The sequence below is a fragment of the Cavia porcellus genome, unplaced genomic scaffold (genome assembly GCF_034190915.1).
Source record: "Cavia porcellus strain 051 isolate PalLab524CR breed Dunkin Hartley unplaced genomic scaffold, mCavPor4.1 scaffold_25, whole genome shotgun sequence".
In the NCBI taxonomy this organism is placed as follows: domain Eukaryota; kingdom Metazoa; phylum Chordata; class Mammalia; order Rodentia; family Caviidae; genus Cavia; species Cavia porcellus.
In genome coordinates, this window is record NW_026947508.1 from 34,835,464 (window position 1) to 34,855,066 (window position 19,603).

Below are 19,603 nucleotides of genomic sequence, written 5' to 3' on the forward strand. Positions count from 1 at the left end.
GAGAATGCGCTTTGTGAACACCTGGGCAAGAGGCCTCTGAGCAGAGGGAAAGCCAGCACAAAGGGCTGGAATCAGAAGGGTGCTTTGGTGTGTTCCAGAACCATCAAGAAAGGGATGGTCCCCAGAGAACTGAAGGGACGGTGGAAAGAGGCAAAGGCAGAGAGGCAGTGCCAGTAGAGCCACACCTGGCCACTGACAACTTGGCCTTTACCCTGGGCAAGAGGGAGAGTTGTGAGCAACACATTGCTCCGGTTTGCAAAAGATCCCCAGACCTCAGAGGGGAGAACAGAGTGGGGTGGGGATTTGCCCAACCAGGAGTTGAGAAGTTAATGGTACACTCCTAGCAAGAGCTGACAGTGATTTGTTCAAGGAGAAGTGGAGGTGGCAGGATGTGACTAGATCCAGAGATCTACCAATCCTCTAATTTATATATGCGGAAGGTACCTACCTGTGATCACACATTTGAGATAGAGCTGGGCCTGGCCTCCAGATTTCCCAATCTAAAGTAGTTTCTTTTGACTTTCCCCTCTTTCTGTGGCAGGACACAGGTATCCACCCCACCAATCAAAAGTTCCATCATCCAGGGCTCAGGACCTGCCCCACCCCTCCTGCTGTTTGTTATAGGGTGGCCCTGGGTTCCAGGATTGCCTCCAGAGGCCCAGCTTCTTGAGCCCCACAAGGGTCAGGGTCGCCTCTAAGAAGTCTTGTGGTCTCTGAATCAGCAGAACCTTTGCAATGAGAGGAGAAGGCGGGGAAGATTCTAACACAGGAAAGAGCTTCATCCCAGCCACTTGGTTCTCAGTACTCCCAGAGCTGAAAGAGTACCAACAGAGCTGACAGGGTGGAACACGAGCTCTGGGAAGGGCAAGGCCCCCTGGGAGCTCAGGTGCCAAGTCTAAACCCAGCCTGGGAGTTCTGCAGACTCAGCCACGAGGACCCCACCCAGCATGAGGTTTGTGGGTATGAAGGAGGAGAGGTGTTCCAATGCCTTTGCTACTGGTAAGCAAAGCAGGATGCAAACTCACAGGCCACACCTGGGGCAGGTGCTTACAGGGGCTCCCCGTGGGAGCCCCAAGGCCAGAACCAGTCAGACCAAATCCAATGAGCCCTGCAAGCTGAGAAATGTATACTGTGTGACCTTGAGCTAGGAGCTCAGCTTCTCTAAGCCTGTTCCACAGCTGAGGTGAAAGGATAGTTGGAAGGGTCTTAAGCTAAGAGCTGGGGGACCGCTTTAGACAGCCCCCAGTTTCCTCAACTTCATGAAAAGGGAAGGCTGCCAGCCTGTAACTCTAGAGATCCAGAGTCCTCCAAAGCAGGAGATTCTAAGAGAAGTATCAGGACAAGTCAAGCGAGGGGGAAGCACAAGGACATGAGCAGCACTGGGAACCGAAGCCGCATATTCCCTATCCTGACTCTTGTCACCCCAAGAGTTAGGAGACTACCTCGAAATTTCAGTTCACTCCTAGGTGACAGAAGTCTTGCTTTTCCCATCTGGGCCCGGCAAGCTCCAGCTTTCCTCTGTGACTTCTGGAGTTTCCAGGAGAGGGTCTTTTACATTTCATTTGCATGGAAAGTCTAGATGGGACTTCCTTCAGCCTCCAAAACTCTCCCATAACTGAACAGTGGTATGGAGGAGTAGTCAGCGTAGACTAAAGCAGAACTTCCAATAATTCATTAACCACAGAAAAAGTGGAGATGGAGGGGACACATCTCTGGTCCTCATGCTCTGCTCACCTTCTGAAGAAAACAAACGCTGCATATATAGGGCCTGAAACAGCCCCGCCTTTCCTGTTGGGCCTTGAGGAAGTAAACTGTCCTTCTCTGGGACTTAGTTTCTCCCTCCATCTAATGGGGTTAACTATCCCAGGGCCTGCAGCCAGAAGGCAGGATTCTGACCCGATGAAGCCCTTGTAAGGCTTAGGTTCATTTGTGGATACTGGAGGCTGACACCTAGCTCGGTTCCTCGGGAGAAGGAGGGGTTCCTGGAGGACTCCTCTCCAGCGCAACCTCTCTGCGCGTTCCGACCATGGGGTCCCCTCGCCCCAAGGCAGAGCTGCAGCCACAGCGCGCCGCCTCGCGTGGGCGGAGCATACTGGAAGGGGCGGGGCCGGGCAGGGCGGGGGCGGGGCCTCGTGGACACCAAGCTCCGGCGCGGGAGGGCGGGGGTGCGGGCAGCAGCTCGGGTTACCTCCCCGCCTGGCCGGCTTCTTTTTCCGTTTCCAAATTAACAATTGAAAACGCGGCGGCCTGAAAGGCGAGCAGCGGGCCAAGCGGAAAGTGTGAAGGTGCCGCTGCGTCCCGAGGCTGGGGCGGAGAGAGAGGACGCGACACCCCAACTGTCTGCGGATCACCCACCCACCAAGGTCGGGTGAGACGCACTGTGCGTCCGGGGACCCCGAGGTCCTACAGCTCCAGATTTGGGTCTTGACTTGATCCAGCCCTGGTATCGCCCTGACTACTGTGGCCGGACCCAGGGCCCTGGCTCTGGGCGGCTCCAGCCCCTAAGAGGATCAAAGAGGGAGCCTGATGGGGAGGCGAGGGCTGGGTTTCCACTCTCAGGCTGAGTGCCCAGGATGGGCATGTGCCAGGCAGCACCTCACAGCACCGTCCTGAAGGGCTCCCAGTGTCAGGTAATTTCACGTGTGACCTCAAGCAAGTCATTTCACCTGAGACTTAATTTCCTCCTCCGAAAAATGAAGAGGAAAGATACACCCACCAAAAAGCGCTGCATTCAAGGAATGCACTGAAAAGATGCAAGTTGATAATTACCATTTTGTGTTTGATAATACCGGCACCCTCCACCTTCCATCATAGTCAAAGAAGTAGCTCACCACTGGGAATACCGGACCTGAGCTGTCTCTCCCACCCCTCCCCTTTCCAAGGGCCCAGGAAGAGCCGCACTGGGCAGCCAGAAGCCAGAGCTAAGGGTCTTGTAAGGAGCTTAAAGTCTATGTTGAGTGAGTGAGTGGAAAGAACCAGATCCTGACTCTGCAGCCCAGTCTCTTCCTACCCATGGGACCCCTCCTGGTCACTCTGTCCAGAGGGGCAGGTGCACAAATGAGCAGTGATGGGAGGGCCCCTGGATCCAGCACAGGCAAAGCCAGAGAGAGGGTGGACCCTGGTAATAGACACAGTTACTGGTCCATCTCCCAGCCACAATGCAGGTGAATGCAAGGGCTTGTTCACTACCCTCTCCAACACCTGGAACAGCTGGTTCCATGAATATGTGCTGAATGAGGGAATGAATACATGAACAAAAGAATGAGTCCCTTTGCCCCAGGAAAACCTCTTATTCAACTGTAGCTTTCTCTCTGATCCACTGTGTAAAGGGCTCTACTTGGGGTAGGAAGGTAGCCACAGGGCAGTGGAATGGTAGGATAAGAAGACAAGAGACAGGAAATAGAAGGTGCGATCCCAGAAAGGAGAGTAAGGAGAGTTCATATCACTTTTTTTTTTTTTTTGTCTTTTTGAGACGGGGTCTCGCTATGCAGTTCAGGCTGGCCTTGAGCTCACTTTATAGCCTAGGCTGGTCTCGAACTCACAACGATCCTCCTGCCTCAGCCTCCCGCAGATCACTTCTTTTTCCTAGTCCCCTCACTTCCCACTCCTGGCCAGCTCAGGATTCAGCCCTACCTCACCTCCAGTCAGCCTCTTCACTGACTACCGGAGAAAGGTGCAGCCTTACCCCAATCCACCTGTCTTGCAGTCTGAGTGCGTCTCCCTCACTGACAATCCCATAGTGGCTCCTTCCCCTTTCAACCCACACTCTAAGCCGGTGTGAGGCCACATGCCTATAATCCCAGCACTCAGGAGGATTACTGTCAAATTTGAAGCTGGCCTGGCCTACCCAGTGAGTTCAAGCCTAGCCTGAACTACATATCGAGACCTTGTCCCAAAAACCAAAAAACAAAACAAAACAAAAACCCCAAGCCCTGGAGGTTGTATACTCCCAAAGCATCAGCCCTCTGCCCACCCCCAATTAAGACCCATCCTCTACAGCAGGCCAGTCTGATTTCCCCATCCCTGAAGCTGGCCCAGGTGGATGCACCAGCAGCATCTGGACAGTGAAGCATTAGTGACTCAGGGCCCTTACCCTGTCCTGTGAAGTCTGAGGGCTCTGCAAAAAGCTGTCCCAGAGCTGCTGCGGCAGGAGAGCTATAGAGGGAGCCCCAATGTGAGCTCACCTCTAACAGGGGTAGGGAGGGAAACAGTATAGAGAGACCCACATACTGTAAGTCTAAATATTTAAAAGTTTAAATCAAGTTAACAAGCTGTTAAATAAAATATGTTCCATCCTTCCTGACAGATAGGTCTTCATAATGATCTTGGAAAACAAAGTTTGAATTGAGATTTCTGGAGTCTTATACTGGAATCTCACAGAGAGGGGACAACCAACCACTGCTTCCTACCCACTGGTCCTCAGCCCGTGTTGTGCCCCATTCTCTTCCCACACCAGGCCCATCTCTCACCCGGAAGGGCCTTGGATCTGCTCTTATGGGTGCCTCAGCATGTTGGCCAGGCCTCATCTGTACTCTGATGCTGTAAATCAGCTGGGTGCCTCTAACACCCAGGATTACCTGGAACACGCTCAATAACGAGGAGGGCCACAGGCTCCAGATCACTGTGCAGGACCCACAAGCAGGGCAGAATTTTGGGTCCCCACCCAAGCAATCAGACTTGCTTGGATCTATTTTATAGAAGTACCATGCTTCTATGTCAGGTTTCATTTAAAGAACCAGATCTGCTCTAACCTTGGCCCTGCCCCACTGACACACACAGGGCTCAGTGACCATAGTCATGTACAGGCTAGAGCAAACCCAGGTATAGGCCCAAGGCTCCAGCTTTCCTCTTAGGTCCTCCAGGACCTAGCTACCCAAGGCTTGGGAGCTATATTCCGACCCAGAGATCCAGGGTCTCTAGTGGGACAACATTACTCAAGGTGGTGGTGCCCAGTCCCCAGCAAGGTGTGAACAGACTTGTTATAAGGCCTTCAGCCTGACAGGGGTTGGAGATTCCGCTCAGGTCACCCAGCTCAGGGCTGGATTGAGGGGCCAGACCAGGCCAGAGCAGGAGAGTGAGTCCTGGTATAAATAACCATGGGGGGCCGGGATGTTTGGACTGGTCTCCCAGGCGACAGCAGTGTTTACTGCCCAGGGAGGGGGGGGCATGGCCCACACATTTGCCTCCCTGACTTGTAGCCAAATTTCTTCAGGAAGGGGTGGCCCAGGATTAGCCCCAAACACTCTAACTTTGCACCCCAACCAACTGTCTGCCTCACATAGGCCCTGAAACTCACTGACACTGTCCCATCCTCCAGCCCCAAATGCTGCACAGCATTGCACTTTGATCATCTCTAAATACCCTAGCATTTGCCCCTATAAGTCCCAATTTTGCCCAAATAGTGGGAGGGTGGGGAGTATGAGAAGGGCAGGGGACAGCCCCAAGCAATGAGCTGGGTGTGTGCCAGGGATCTGGCTGGGGCCACTGGGCACGGGGCAGGGACAAACCTCTCCCACGGCCCTGGCCAAGACAGAGGGAGGGCTGCAACCCCCGGATTAGGAGAGTGCAAATCCCTCTCCCAGTCCAAGGCCCATCTCATGCCTGTCATGTGAGGGGCATTAGATGCCCAGAGCCCATCATGAGAAGGGTTGGCAGGTGCCACTGTAATCACGCTACAGGCAGCCCCCTCCCCAGCCAGCCAAGCCCAAGCCCAGAATGTTGATACAGGAGGTAAGCGGGAAGGTCTTCCTCATGGGGCAGCAGCTGTGGCCAGGCTTGAGCACAGGGCATGGGGGTTGGTGTGAGCTGAGTTCTAGCCAGCAGGCTAGCCCAACCTACAACATACAAACAGCCGCAACCCAGCTGTCTGATGGGTCTTGTTGGGATACTGGTGGATTTGCATGGAGAACACAGACTCAAAACTGAGGCGTGATCATCAGGGGTCCTGGACAGGCACCTGGATACGTGGGTGCCAGGCCCTTCTCAGCAGAACGACCTTGAACAACTTCTCCTTTCCGAGCCTCGAAGTAAAATGGTATAATAGTATCTCCTCCAGACCTATTACAAGAAATCAATGGGCTTCACTGAGTATGTAATAATTAAGCTCTCTGATGGGTCAGGTATGCTTTACAGTGCTTTGTGAACCATCAAGTGGGGAAAGGTGATTCCTTCCCAGTACCTGATAACATGGAAGACACAGAGGATAAGATTCAGAGAAGTTAAAAAACCTACGCAGAGGGGGGACTTGAGCTTAGGCTGGCCTGGTAAGATTACAGAAAGGCTGTCTTTATTTATCTTGGTTGGGAACATCTATGACTCTTAAACTGAGCCTGAGTTCTGGCCTGGGCTTCATCAATGATCTGAGTTTAGTCCCTGCCCAGTTTGAAGGTTCAGTTTATCCACCAGAAGAAAGTGGGAGCTGGGTGAAGCCAGGCATTTCCACATCCTGTTAAGGTATAAGAAAGGGGAGGAGTATTATTTGGGTCCTGCCCCTTTCTCTAGAGGCCTCCACCATCAACTGGTATGCTGCTGTGGGTTCCTTCTGGGCTACTGCTCTGGGGACCCCCAAAACCTCAAGCCCATATCCTTAGGCCTCCTTTCCAGACAGCCTCAGGGCGGGCTCCCACCCTCCCTGCCGCCCAGGCACCCTCAGCTCATCAGGCCAGGGTTTGCATAAGCCTGTAGAGCTTTTCCTACAGGCAAAGTCCCAGGGCTCCGGGCCAGCTTGGGCCAGCCAGGCCCTGGACAGGGTTGTGGACAGCTGTGAAGAGGCACTTAGGGGTCTGGCCCTTGGAGGAAGGCAAAGGACAGAGGCAGCCACATGGGATGGCACCTCAGGGCTCTCAGCCAGAGACCTCCTCCTTTTATCCAACAGGCCAGTCTCAGAAAAGGATTTCTAAAATCTGAAGCCACTCATCACTTTGCCTTTGGTTCCCCCCACAGCTTAGCCCTGCTCATGTCCCTTCCTGGCCCCTTCTGGAGACACTCTCTAGGCGCCTACTCCTTTGACTTCTGTTGGCCTTTGCAAATGCCATGCTTGGCCCTAACTTCTGGGACTTGGCCCTTGCTAATGTTTTTTCATAGGACACTGTTTGTGCTCCTCTTTGCCCGGCTGACTCCTCCTTTCACTCGTCTTTCTTATCTCACAGAAAGTCTTCTTCTGAGAAGCCTTCCCCGACAGGCCCATATTGGAACCAAGTGCAGCTGCTTGATGCTGGGTTACCTCAGAACTCTGCTACTGGCGGACAGGGACACTCATCACTCACTTTATGTGGCAACTGCCAGCTTCCATTTTCAAGTCCTCCAGAGAGTAGGGGAGGGTTTAATTCCCTGCTCCATCCTCAGCATCTGGCATGCAGCCTACCCCAGGGTCTGCCAGGGAAGCTCCCTCAAGGAGAGAGAATAGGGAAGGACCTTCAATTGCTTTCCCTGGCCATCCCCAGAGGAGCAGGCACCTACATCCAGGCAAGTTACTTAACAGTTTGTGCCTCAGCCTCCATGTCTGAGAAATGGGCTCAGCACTAGTACCTACCTCACAGGGCTTGACAAGGCTCAGAGCAGCACTTGGCACTCACTGAGCACACATCACCCACTTGCTATTATTATCTTCATTACTGTTGAGAGCCAAGCAGAGGGGGAGGCTTAGCCACCTCAAAGAAGGAAGTGACTGCTGGAAGCCACTCAGCAGAATCCTGTTTCTTGCTTTCTGTGCCATGCCCCAACCCCAACATACACTGTGAGTGCCCTGCCTCTACTACAGCCTACAAATTTCCACGCACTGCGTGCAACCTGGGCACAACACAGGACCCTTGCACTCTCAGTCAGGCTCTCCAGGCCTTCTGTCATCAGGGCTGAGCACCCAGTCCACCACTAACTGCCCATGTGCAGGACATGCGCCCACCTGAAGCTGCAGGGTCCTCCTCTTGACAGTGGTTACAATGACAACACCAGGAAGGATCTGCTGAAGTGCTATGTGAACATACTTAGCACAATGCCTGCTAGCGAGAACACTATGAATCTTATTACAAAGGGCTAACTAAACTCTGAGAGGAGAACAACAGGTAAGTGTATTATTTGCCCAGAGTTCCCTGGGGCTCCAGCCTGGGTGTATTTCTAAACCACCAGTCAGGGGTCTTCAGGAAAGGAATGGTCAGGGTGGCTGACTTACTCTTACAGGGCAGATCTACTCCTTCAATGTGTCCTCCTCAGGGCTCAAACCAGTGCAGCCAAGTGAGAGACCAGGAGCCTAGGGCTCAAGAAAAGTGCAAGTTTCTCTTCAGGATGGGAAGATAAGAACCACCACACCTGCCTGCTCTCTAGAGACTTTGCAATCTACCAAGCATTCGATTCAAGAGCAACCCTGAGAGGTGGGCAGGTGAGCTGTTGACTGTCATTCTGTGTGGAAGGAGACTGGTGCCTTAGAGAGGTTGAGTCACCTGCCTGGTATCACCAAGTCTCTGGCAGAGGCAGGAGCCAAACTCAGCCTGCTAACTCCTGGTCTAGTGCTCTTGATTCTAGCTGGCTCTGCCCCCAAGCCCAATCTTGGGAAAGATCCTGGGCTGGTCCTTGAGGACAGGGCCTCAGGCTTCTCGGTTCCCCTAATTCCTCCATCCACACTAGATTCTTTCCATCTGACCCCAGAGCTCAGGAGGGAGGAGCTAGGATGGCGCCCAGACTCAGGGATTTCATGCACTGGTAAAATTTCTCAAAGCACTTGACAACTGCATAAGGTTGTCAACTTTTTATTTTGCCAAGTAAGGATATTTTTTGAAAATTTGAAGTCCATCGTTTCATAAAAGAAAGGACACAGTCCCAGACTAAAGAGTCCTTTAAATGGAATAAATTTAGCTTCACAAAAAAGTCACCACGTTGGCTTTATTTTCTTCAATTTTGCCTTAGGCCACTGAAAACTACCTCAGTCTCTGGGTGCATCTGACAACCATCTGGAGTTTGAGCCTGGAGCCATACACAAGGGCTGAGATCCTGGCTCTGACACAAATGAGCTGCATGCCTTGGTGTGCCTTATTTTCCTTTTCTGAGCCTAAGTTTGCTATCTGCAAAATGGGAACATGCATAGCACCTGCCACATATCAGGAATTGGAAGAATTAAAGGGCTTAATGTCTGCAGAGCACTCACTGAGAAGGAGACCAGTCAAGCTCAGTGACTTTGCCCTGCCCTGCCCTGCTTTGGCTCCCCACTACCCCCAGGATAAGGTCAGCTTGCATAGCCCAGAAGATCAAGGCCCCACCCTCAGGGCTCTAGGCATCCCACACTCTGCAGCTCCTGAGACTAAGAACTCTGGCAGTCCAGCCTTGGGGCCTTTGCACTAGCTGGTATCTCTACCTGAAGCACATAAGCTCAAGACAAAAATCACAAGAGCTTCCAGCACACAGAGTATTATAGAGAGCCAAATGAAGCAGAAATATTCTAGGTAGTCAGACAAGCTAGGTCCTCCAAGGAGTCAGTACAGAAGATAAGAACACATACTATGGGTGGAGGTGCATTAGTTGAAGGCCAGGCCTCAAGATAAAGATGAAGTAACTAGGTCTCCATGCCTCCCCAAGGGATAAACAATAATGATCCATAGTCCTGATAGGCATCAGTCATGCAGATGGGTGACCAGGACCTTCTGACCCATCTCTTCCAAAAAAGGTCCTTATACTTTCCAAGTACACTTGCTACGTGACTTGCTTCCCCTGGATCAACATTACCTAAGCAGCTCTACTTGTAGTCTTACTGGTTGATCATAATTTTGCCACGTGTTGTACCTACCTCATGATTTTCCTCTATAAAACTTCCTCTGAGAAGTTGGCTTGGGGACCCCTCCTGTCCCTCTCAAGAGGGTTTCCCTCTGTCACTAAAATGTCCTACTCTTAACCTCTATTGTTCCTTAGAATTCATTCTTCAATTTTGGGGATCGAACTCTGCATATCAGACATCTAGCAGGTTGGGAGTTATATTTATTCCCCATGTATCATTTGAAGGTCGTATGTCAAGAGGACCAAGCGGCCCTTTCTCTGTTTATTTCCAGTAGGCAAAACCCTCCTCCTCCTTACAACTCTGGCAAGGCCACCTTGATTCCCACACTCACCAATATTTGCTCATTTCCTACCGTGGCTGTGAGGGTGCTTAAACGCCACCCCATGTACTGAAGCAAGAATACACAGCATGGGGTGAACTGAGTTCTGGGGACTCCTAATTAAGCTTGGGGCGGCACAGGCAAGGAGTGCCTCCAAAAAGGGTGTTCAAACTGGACTTTGAGAGTTCACCAAGGATGGGTGGTTGGCCGAGAGGAGGGAGGCGCAGGCAGAAGGAAAAGCTCTCGGAGCACTAACAGCAACACTTGGGCACACAATGGGTCATTCCCTATGGGAGAAAGAAGCAGTGCTTATAGAAGGTGCTTCCTGGATTTGGGCTCTGGTTGGGGAGAGCTGCTGTCAGGTGGACTGAGGAAGGAGGGTTAGGTCGTAGGGAGATACTGAGTTTGAGATGCACAGTGGATGAGGCTGTGAGGTGTCTCCGGACGCTCAGGAATGAAACTGGAGAGACAGAAGCTGTCTCCACGGAGGTGACCTCTGATACAGCAAGAGTGTAGGAGACCATCCTTGAAAGGTACAGAGAGGGGCCAGGGATTTAGCTCAGTGGCTTAAGCGCCTGCCTGGCAAGTACGAGGTCATGAGTTCGATCCCCGGTACAAAAAAAAAACAAAAAAAGAAAGAAAGAAAAAGAAAGGTACAGAGAAGCAAACCCAAAGCAAAGCCCCAGCGTTTCAGAGCAGACAGGACATGCAGCGGGGGTGGATCTTATAGAGCCTGACAGACAGATAAAGTGGAAAGAAACATGTTCCCAAGGGGTGCCCCCCTCTCTGCCCCTGTGGGTGTGGCTCAGGAGTACAGAATGCTGGAGAGGTTTGATCTCTAGCACTGAAAAAGAAGTATGCACAGAAAGGGTCCCATGCCCAGGCCCTTGGCTAGGCAGCATGGTGGATGGTTAAATACAAGCCTCCCAGGGAGCCTCGTTTTCAGGTTCAAATCCTGACCCTACCACTCAGCCATTTGTTGACCTTGGGTACGTCGTTTAACTCCTTTAAACCTCAATACTCTTATGTATTAAGAAAAAAGACTAGCAGATTCCTCTTCTTTTCTTTTCAATAAAAAGCATGGGAATAAAAGCTGATATCTCCACTCAACCTTTCTGTGCTTCCCACACTCCCTCTGCTGGGCCATGGTCACACTGTCTCTTTCTCCCCCTCTCTCTCCTATCAGACTACCAGCAATGCCAGAGGCTGGAAACTGAGCGAGTGAATGAATTTGGGGGTGCTCCCTCCTGGGAGTAGCTGGGAGATAGCATTCAACTCTCATTCATGGAGCTCCGTCCTCAGGTGATCAGGTCCTCTCTTGGTCTCCATTTTGCCATGGGGAAAACAAAGCTAGAGGACGCTGTTCTGATGCTGGGGAGCAGGGACACTGGGAGAGGGGATGGGGTAAAAAGAGACCCCCCACACCTGCTGGTCCCTTCTGAAGGGAAGGAAGCCTTGAGGTAGCTGGGTCCCCCTCATTCCCAGGGGATGGTCCTCCAGCAGACGGTGGCAGTTGGGCAGATGGACAGAAGCAAAGGCACCCAGGATTGTGCTGACAAAACTCTTCCCTTGCTCCCCACCCCTCCTTTCCCAGGGGACAGCCAAGCCCAGCAAAAAATAAACCCGAAGACAGTGACCTAGACAGGTCTGAGGCTCACAGGGAGGAGCAGCAGAGGAAGAAGGATGGAAGAGAGGCAGTCCCTAAGCCTCCTTCCCCACCCAAAGCCAGTGGACCATTCACCTCCATCCCTCCTGCTTCAACGGGATCACCCTCCAGATCTCAGTGAGCTCTCCCCTCTCTCTGGCCGAGGCAGTTGAGAAGACTCAGGGGAGTATGCCCCAAGATTTCCACCAGCCCCTACACCAGGAACCTTGCTCTATCTACTGCTCCCTAAATCTCCAGGAGGGAAGGCAGAGGGAAGAATCGCTGAGCTGCTCACTCCTTTCAGCTCCCTCCCTCAGGGCTGCCCACAGATTCCCAGCCCAATTAGTGTGCTGCCTGGGGCTGCCCCTCCTGTTCTCATCTCCCTGGCTGCCAAGCTCTAGGGCACACAGATCCTGCCTTGGGGACAGAGTTACCCAGAAAGCATGGAGTCTTGGGGGATCTAGGGGGCCCCAGTGGTCTGAGTATCCTCTGTCTTGTCCTCCAGACCCCCTCTTATGGGCAAGCAGCCCTCCAGGCTCCCATCTAAGCACCATCCAGTCCTCTGATAGCCCCAGAGAAAGTGCTGGAAGGTAAGCCAGTGGCCCCGTCTCAGCTCCTGAGACAGTAGCTCCTCTAGTCACCCCTGTGTCACTCTGCAGGCAGTCCTAAGTGCTCCTCTTAGGTCCATGACACAGAAAACACAGAAATAATGCGGCTTGGTGATCAGGGACACCTCTGGACTCCCTGCCCTCGTCCCTACCCCGAGGTGAGGTGATCCAGAGAGAGGGTGGGAGACTGCTGTCCTCTCCCAGGGGTCCCAGGCCACTTCTCTGAGCACCCTGCCTCTACTTCCAGGCCCCATGAAGCCCAAACCTAGGCGGCACAGTGCTGCTCTGGCCCACACTTCCCCAGAGCACAGGGACACAGACACACCCACCTACAGACAGACAGCCTGGCTGAGGAGCCCTTGGGAGAGGAGGCAGCAGAGGCCAGAAGTCCTGCGGCTCAGGTCCCCCTCACAGGGTTCCTACCCTGGAACAGCACAGACCCTGTTTTCTACGCTTGTCAAATGACGGAGAAACAAATCATTGTGTACTCCAGGGATCCAGGTGAGTGGTGACCTCTGGCAGCGGGTGGAGTCCTTATACCCAGCCTCATTTTCCTCAACCATGGTTGTGCAAGTTAAAGCAGAGAATGCAAATAAAAGGCTCAGGGGTAGGTGTGGAGACCCACACCTGTAACCCCAGCTATCCCAGCTATTCTAGAGGCTAAGGCCAGAGGAACCCTTGGAGCCCAGCCTGGACAACAGACTGAACTTGTCTCAAAAAAAAAAAAAAAAAAAAAAAAAAAAGACTCAGATGGCCCCAAAGACATTTCTTCAGGTCCTAGTGAGAGGCACTCGGGCCTGTGACAGGCAAACATAGTTCCTACTGTTTCCAGGATGCACCCAGACTCGCTGTGCTCAGCCAAGGACTGTAATGATAACAATGGTTAACATTTGTGGACAGAGCTTGTTCCCTGCTTTCTCTCATTCAGCCCTGACAATCCTAGAGGCGGGTATATTTCCATTTTTTTCAGATGAGAAAAACTAAAGCTTGGAGAGGTTAAGTGGCTTGTACAACAAATGCGTGCTAAGGGCAGAAACAGAGAAATGAACCCAAATCTGTCAGGCTCAAGTCCATGCTTTTAATTTTCTGTGGGATAAGCTCTAGGGAAATAAAAAGCCCCCCATTCCCTCCCTACTGGGGGCTGGCCCAAAGTCAGAGGCTCAGAATTCCCTGGGCTCACCAGGCCACAGAGAATCCTCATCCCAAAGACCCACGTGGGTGCCAGGAAGAGGGATTGGGGTGGCTAGAAAACTTCAGGCTGAGCCCAAACTGGGAAGTTCCCGGCATGGACTCTTGGGGGCAGGCCCAGCTGTTGAGCCTCCTCTCCCTGGTCCCAGGCAGCTTCAGCAACTTTGATGGCCCAGAGAACTTTAAATTAATCACCCACTCAGAATGCTGCCATCAGCCCAAGAATAATCACCTCTTGAAGCACTCCTGGCTCCAGCACTCCAAGGATACACGGATCTGCACAAACGCAGCAGCTGAAGTCAGACACCCTGCAGAGCTTCCTCAATGGGAAGCAGGAATGTACTATGGAGTAGAGATGGGGTAGGAAATGAGAGACCTAACCTGATTCCAAAGGAGAATTTAGGAAGAGGGGAACAAAGTGGGAGGAGGAAGGCAAATTAGAAATAAGATGGTGGCTTCCCTCTCCCTTCTCCTGACAAAAGCCAAACAAAAGGACTACAGGTGAAAAACAGCAGCAAAAAATTGGGATCATTCTCTGAGACCCAATCATGATGCAAAGTTCTTAAGAACATCATCAGTCTTTCCTACTGGCCTGGAGGAGGAATGTTGTCATCTGAATCTTGATCTGGGAGGCAGAGGCCTGGGTTCCTGGCAAATCTCAGTAGGTATGACTCTATAGAGGAGTATGTGCCCCTCTCTGTACCCTGGTATACCAATAGTATACCTCAGGGCTGGACAGAAGGCCTCCAGGGGTCCTCAAGGAAAAGCACAGGCCAACGGAGTTCTAGGAAACCAGTTACCCCACTTCTGTATGGTTCTGAGGTTGTCCTCCTAGGGCAGATGAATGCACAGATACCCACAGTCTCATGAGGGCAACCCCATAAGGGGGAGAGATAAAGGCAAAAAAAATCCCTCCAGGCATGCAGCCAGCTCTGAGTTGGCCTTAGGGTCCTGGGTGGAGCTATAAGCTCCAGTGTATATCTATGCAGTGAGTAAAACCTGCACTTTTCTTGGCACCTAAGGGTGCTGTGCACTGGATTCCTTTTCCTTGGATATGTGCTGCATAAGCATCTGTGACATCTGTGGACAGGAGTGTCGAGGCTGCAGTGAGTGTGCAGAAGACATCCAGCTGGCCTGTGGCAGGGATATGTATGTATGACAAAGGTGTAACTGTACTGGGTACACCTGGGCAGACGTCATTCAATTCCACCAAACCCTACCACCACATCCTTCCCAGGAGCCAGTGTGCTGGGTGCTGGGGACCAATGGGTGGCATGAGAGAACTAATCTGGGGTGCCACTTGAGGAGGAGAGGATGATAGCTTCATTTCCCACCAGGAACTGGGATGAGGCTCTTCCACATTAACTGAGCAACTCTCCTGAGTCTCAGTTTCCTCGTCTGTCAAACAGAGGATGATGGTAGCTGCCTCCCAAGGCTGCTGAAGGATACATGAAAGCAGTCTAAGACTGCTTAGCATGGTGCCTGGCATGGTGCTGCTTGCATGGTCAGGAATTTCAGTTTAAACTCCGCATCAGGCCATCAGAGGGAGCAGAGGGAGCTGACCTGGTCTGGAAGTCAGGAATCTTAGGGACTTGTCCTCCACATCTGTCACCAACTGACCACATGACTTTAGTCTCTAGAGCCTTAGTTTTTGCAAAAGCAAAATGGGGCTGTTGAAATGTGAGGACCAGTTCTGGTATAACATCTGAGGGTTCTGGGTACCCTCTGCAGGGATTATTTCCAACCCAGATGATGTTCTTTTTTAGATGGTCTGGATGGGAGGTTGAGGACTTCCAGGGTTAGGAGTCTGAGGGCTTTGCCACCTCCTCCCCTCTCTATTCCCACAGCTTCTGACCCCGGGGACAAGCTGAGAGAGGATGTTTACAGAGCTGTAAACCTTCACATAGAAAAAGTCTGCAGGCAGCTGGGGGCTGGGAGCAGCAGGCAAGCTTACAGTATCATGGTGGGCCATGGGCCGTGCTCTGTATCAGTTCTTCCTAAGCTCTTGGACTCCAAGAGGTTGTACAAGGGGAACGTTTCCCACAGAGTCCAGGAAACATAATGGGCAGTGATAGTCTTTTGTAAAATGCTGGGAGCTGGGAAAGGTTGAGAGTCCATCAGGGGCTGGAGCACAATAGAGAAGAAGAGCTCAGATAAGCCTCCTCATTGTGGATCTCAACAAGAAGACACAAGTTCCCATTCTCACTTGGTGGAGTGGCAGCTGTTGGCAGGATGGGCTGACTCAGGCTGTCCTATCTATGGGCAGTCCCTGCACTCAGATGTTAGAAAAGGTGCAGGCTCTGTGTGGGGCTCGAGGGGTCCAGCTGGCAGCTCTGAGGAAGATGTCCCAGGTCCTTCCTTCCTAAGCCTTTTCCAGGCTTTACTGCAGGGATCCTCTTGCCCCGGCCTTGTCTGTGGGAAGGGGGTCCTCACTAACTGTTATATGCATAGGGCACATGGGCTGTCTCTGAGGGTGACAGGAGAAGAAAGGGCGGGGAGGACTAGACATCCAGTGGCAGGAAGCACTTCTTGGCAAGAATACACAAGCCCCTGCAGTGAGTGGCTAAGAAATCCCACATCTGGGGCTCATTGGAGCCCCAGGAGAGACTTTTTGTGGGCCCCCTCCCACAGCCCCAGTAATAACAGCCATCCCACACACTCAGACAGGCCCTTGCTGCTTACCAAGCTCTTTCCCATTCATTACCTCAACAAGAGAGAGACCGCAAGTTTGGGGTTTCTATGCACTTTGATGATCTGCGAATCTAAAGTTCAGGGAGGTCCAGCAACCAACACAAGGTCACAGAGTACCCGAGAGGTGGGGCTTCCGGTGCCTCAGGCCACTTTGACCTCTAAGATGGATGACTAGTTGTCTGAGACCCCAAACATCAGCACGTTTTCATATCACATGTCTTCCCCCCAGAGCTCCAAGACACATCTTAGTCCTAGGCTCCTGGGAAAAAGTGGTCAGGAAAAGCATGCACTGGCCAGGCCGTTCGGATGTGGGGCAAAGGTGGCAGTGGATTTAGCTCCTAGAGAGGAAGCAAAGGCCATTCCAGAGGTGTGGGACAGTACTGGCTGGGGGCAGGCAGTGGGCCCATCACCTTCTATGGTGCTTGTGGGAGCTGAGTGACCAGACTTGGGCTAAAGAACTCCATTCAGAGGCAGGTTGGCTTCCCTCAGCTCTGAAAAGTCCCCTCCCAGGAAGGTACAGCTCTACTCAAAGTATCTCAACTTTCAGGGAACCTGAAGGGGCTGCCACACAGCACTAGGGATCAAACCCAGACCCTGGCCCACCCTCTAGCGCTGAGCTACACCGTCAGCCCTCAGGCTGCCACTCTCAGAGAGCAGCCTCTGCACCTCACCTCCAACCCTACCAGTGCCAAACCTCATTCAGCCATCTTCTGTATCAACAAATGTCCAACACAATCCTCCTAGGGGAAGCTTGATTCATGTTCTTAGCAACACGGCTATGCTGGAGATCTCTGTTCAAAATCAAGGCTACAGCACCCTGGCACTTAATGGCTGAAGGAGTTCTCTTTCTCTACCTTCCTGAGATCCTTTCATCAGCTTCCTCTCTGCAATTCAAGGCCCAGTTCAAATAAGACAGAGGCGCGTGAGCCCAAACCAGAAGGACACACAGAAAGACAGTTCAGGAGATGGGTGAGAAAAGCCAGAGAGAAGAAAGGCTGGCAGGTGGACAGATGGATAGACACATGGATACACATTCACAGGTAACTGGACAGACTGACAGAAGGATGGAAACACACGGATAGAAAGATTGCTGGACGTTGGGTGGAAATGAACAGACAGCTCAACACAGACACAGGTGGCACTCAGCCTGGCAGAAGCACTGTTGGTCAATCAGGTGGAAGTCAAGAGGGCCACCTAGGGGACTCCAAGACTCTGGGCGTGGTGAGAATCGGTTAACAACACATTTTCCAAGGACTTGGGGTTTCTCTCAGGCACCTCTGAGTGTCCCAGTGCCAGACCCAGCCCTTTAACTGATATCTGTGGGGCCTCTCATGTTCCTGGCTGGGCTAGGCCATCCCCCAAAACGGAGCGTTGAGCTGCCAAAATTCACTATTTACATCCAAGAGGGGTCAGTGTTTTTGAAAGTTGTAGTAGCCTGGTGTGAGGGGGAGGAGGCAGCCAAAGTGTCAGTGTTTCCAAATGTACACCTCTCCTCTTTCTTTTTCCCCTGGTGCCCAGAGCCAGGACTGGAGAGGCAGGCCAGCAAGGCGGGCACATTAGGCCCAGGCGCCAGGGCAGAGCAGGGCAGCAGAACGCTGTGCTGCTGTAAAGTTGAGGGTGGAGGGCAAGACTAAAGAAGACACAGATAATCCAGACTCAGCAAACACCTACAATCAGAGTCACACCATGGAATGTGGAGGGGGCTCCCTGGAGAGGTGTATTCCCAAGGAGGGAGCCCATCATAACTGCAGAGCTGGGAGGATGTGGCAGAAGATATGGGGGCCAGGGAGCCTTTGTGCCAGGGACACAGGCAGGCACAGGCAGCGTGAGGAAAAGGTGGCCTCCCTAGAATGGCTCCGGACTTGGTTAAGCAGAGGGGGCAAGGTGCAGGATGTGAGGAAAGTACCTGGGACAGAGAAGCCGGGCCAATGACCCGGATGGAAACAGGCGTAGAGATGGAAGAGGTCAGAAGTGAGGGCAAGCAGGGGTCAGGATGCACAGATCAGGAGTTAGGGTCAGGCTGGGGAAGTCAACAAGGAGTCTGGGGTGGGAGAGGAGGAGTGTTGAGGGTCGGCCCCCCGGGCAGGGAGGCAGGAGGCGGAGCCAGGGCGGGGCAGCAGTGCCCCTGGGAGCCCAGCGGGCGCGGGGGCATCGCTAGGGCAGGCATAGGGGCGCGGGGTCGCAGACTCACATGAAGACGTGGTAGACGAAGGCCCAGCCGCGGGGCCGCTCCAGCACGTTGTAGACCCAATTCTGCAGGCGACGGTAGCGCTTGTGCGCAGCGGAGGAGCGCTGGCCGCAGGCGGAGCCCGAGCCTGAGCCCGGCCCAGGGAGGGGCGCGCCCGGCGGCAGGGGGCTGCCCAGGAGGCCGAGGCGGCGCGGGGAGCCGCCCCCGCCCGCCTCGCCCTGCTCGCTCTGCACGGCGGTGAGCGCCACCAGCTCTGCGCGGGGGGCGTCCCCGGATGGGGGGCCCAGGCCGAGGCGGCGCGGGGGGGCCTCGGCCATGGGCGGCGCCGGGCGCGGGGGGGCCTGGGGCCCGGTGCAGTCCGGGGCGGGGGCGCGATCAGCGGCGCATGGCTCGGACCCGGGACTGGCGGGGCAGCCCGGGGTGGGCGCGAACGCCAGGGGCTAGGAGCCGGGCCGGGGCCGCGCCGGAGCCGGGGGCGGGCGCTCCGAGCTTGGGGGCCGCCGCTCCGAGCCTGGGGGCCGCCGAAGCCCGCACTGACCGCCCGCTTCTCCGGCGACTGGGGCGGCTCTTTCCGACTCCAACTCTCTTATTACGCGCTCCATGCCGCTCGCCTTTCCACCTGCCGCCGGCGCGCCGCTCACATGTCAGCCTCCCCCGCCCCGCCCCGCCCCTGCCTCCCTCCCTTCCCCTCCCCCGCCCGCCCCGCGGCCGCCTTCCCAAATCGGGAGGGAGCGAGCTAGCGAGCCGCCAGTGAGGCGAGGCGAGGCGAGGCGAGGCAGAGAGGGGGGGACGCGCGCGGAGGGCTGCGGGGCAGGGCGCACGGGCGCACGGGTCGGTACCCGGGCGGGACCGCGTGGCGAGGCAGCGCGCAGGACCTGGAGGCCGGGCATGTGCGAGGGCTCTGCGCCGCTGCGGGGACAGCGTGGCTCCAAAGGGAGGCCTGGGATGGGACGCCTCGTGGGTGCAAATTGGGGCGTGGAATGTGGAGTTGTGGCCGCGGTCATGCAGGGGACACGGTGTCCCGTGGCGTTTGGGCGTGCGTGGGTGCAGAAGCGACTGCTCATGTGTGCAGAATGAACAGCTTTGGGTCCGCGAGGTGCGGTGTGGGTGCGTGTGAAGATGCGCGCGCTGCGGGTTGGTGGTGTAAGTGATGAGTGTGCCCGCCCGGTCGAGCGGGGTAAAGTGCGCGCAGTGTTGGGTGCCA

The 19,603-nt window shown here is 53.9% G+C and overlaps 1 protein-coding gene across 4 annotated transcripts in view; it reads right to left on the reverse strand.

Moving 5' to 3' along the window:
• Window positions 1-19,033, reverse strand: part of Kcnq4 (potassium voltage-gated channel subfamily Q member 4) — a 49,129-nt gene extending 30,096 nt beyond the window's left edge. For 2 of the 4 annotated variants that reach the window (XM_063236215.1, XM_063236216.1), the window contains exon 1: window positions 18,403-19,033. In XM_063236215.1, the coding sequence (XP_063092285.1) occupies window positions 18,403-18,716 (314 nt within the window). In that variant the 5' untranslated portion in view covers window positions 18,717-19,033. Of the gene's footprint in view, window positions 1-3,685; window positions 3,967-18,402 lie in introns of those variants that run through there. The other 2 variants (XM_004999759.3, XM_063236217.1) reach the window with 2 other exon arrangements.
• Between the last annotated feature and the right edge of the window lie 570 nt (window positions 19,034-19,603).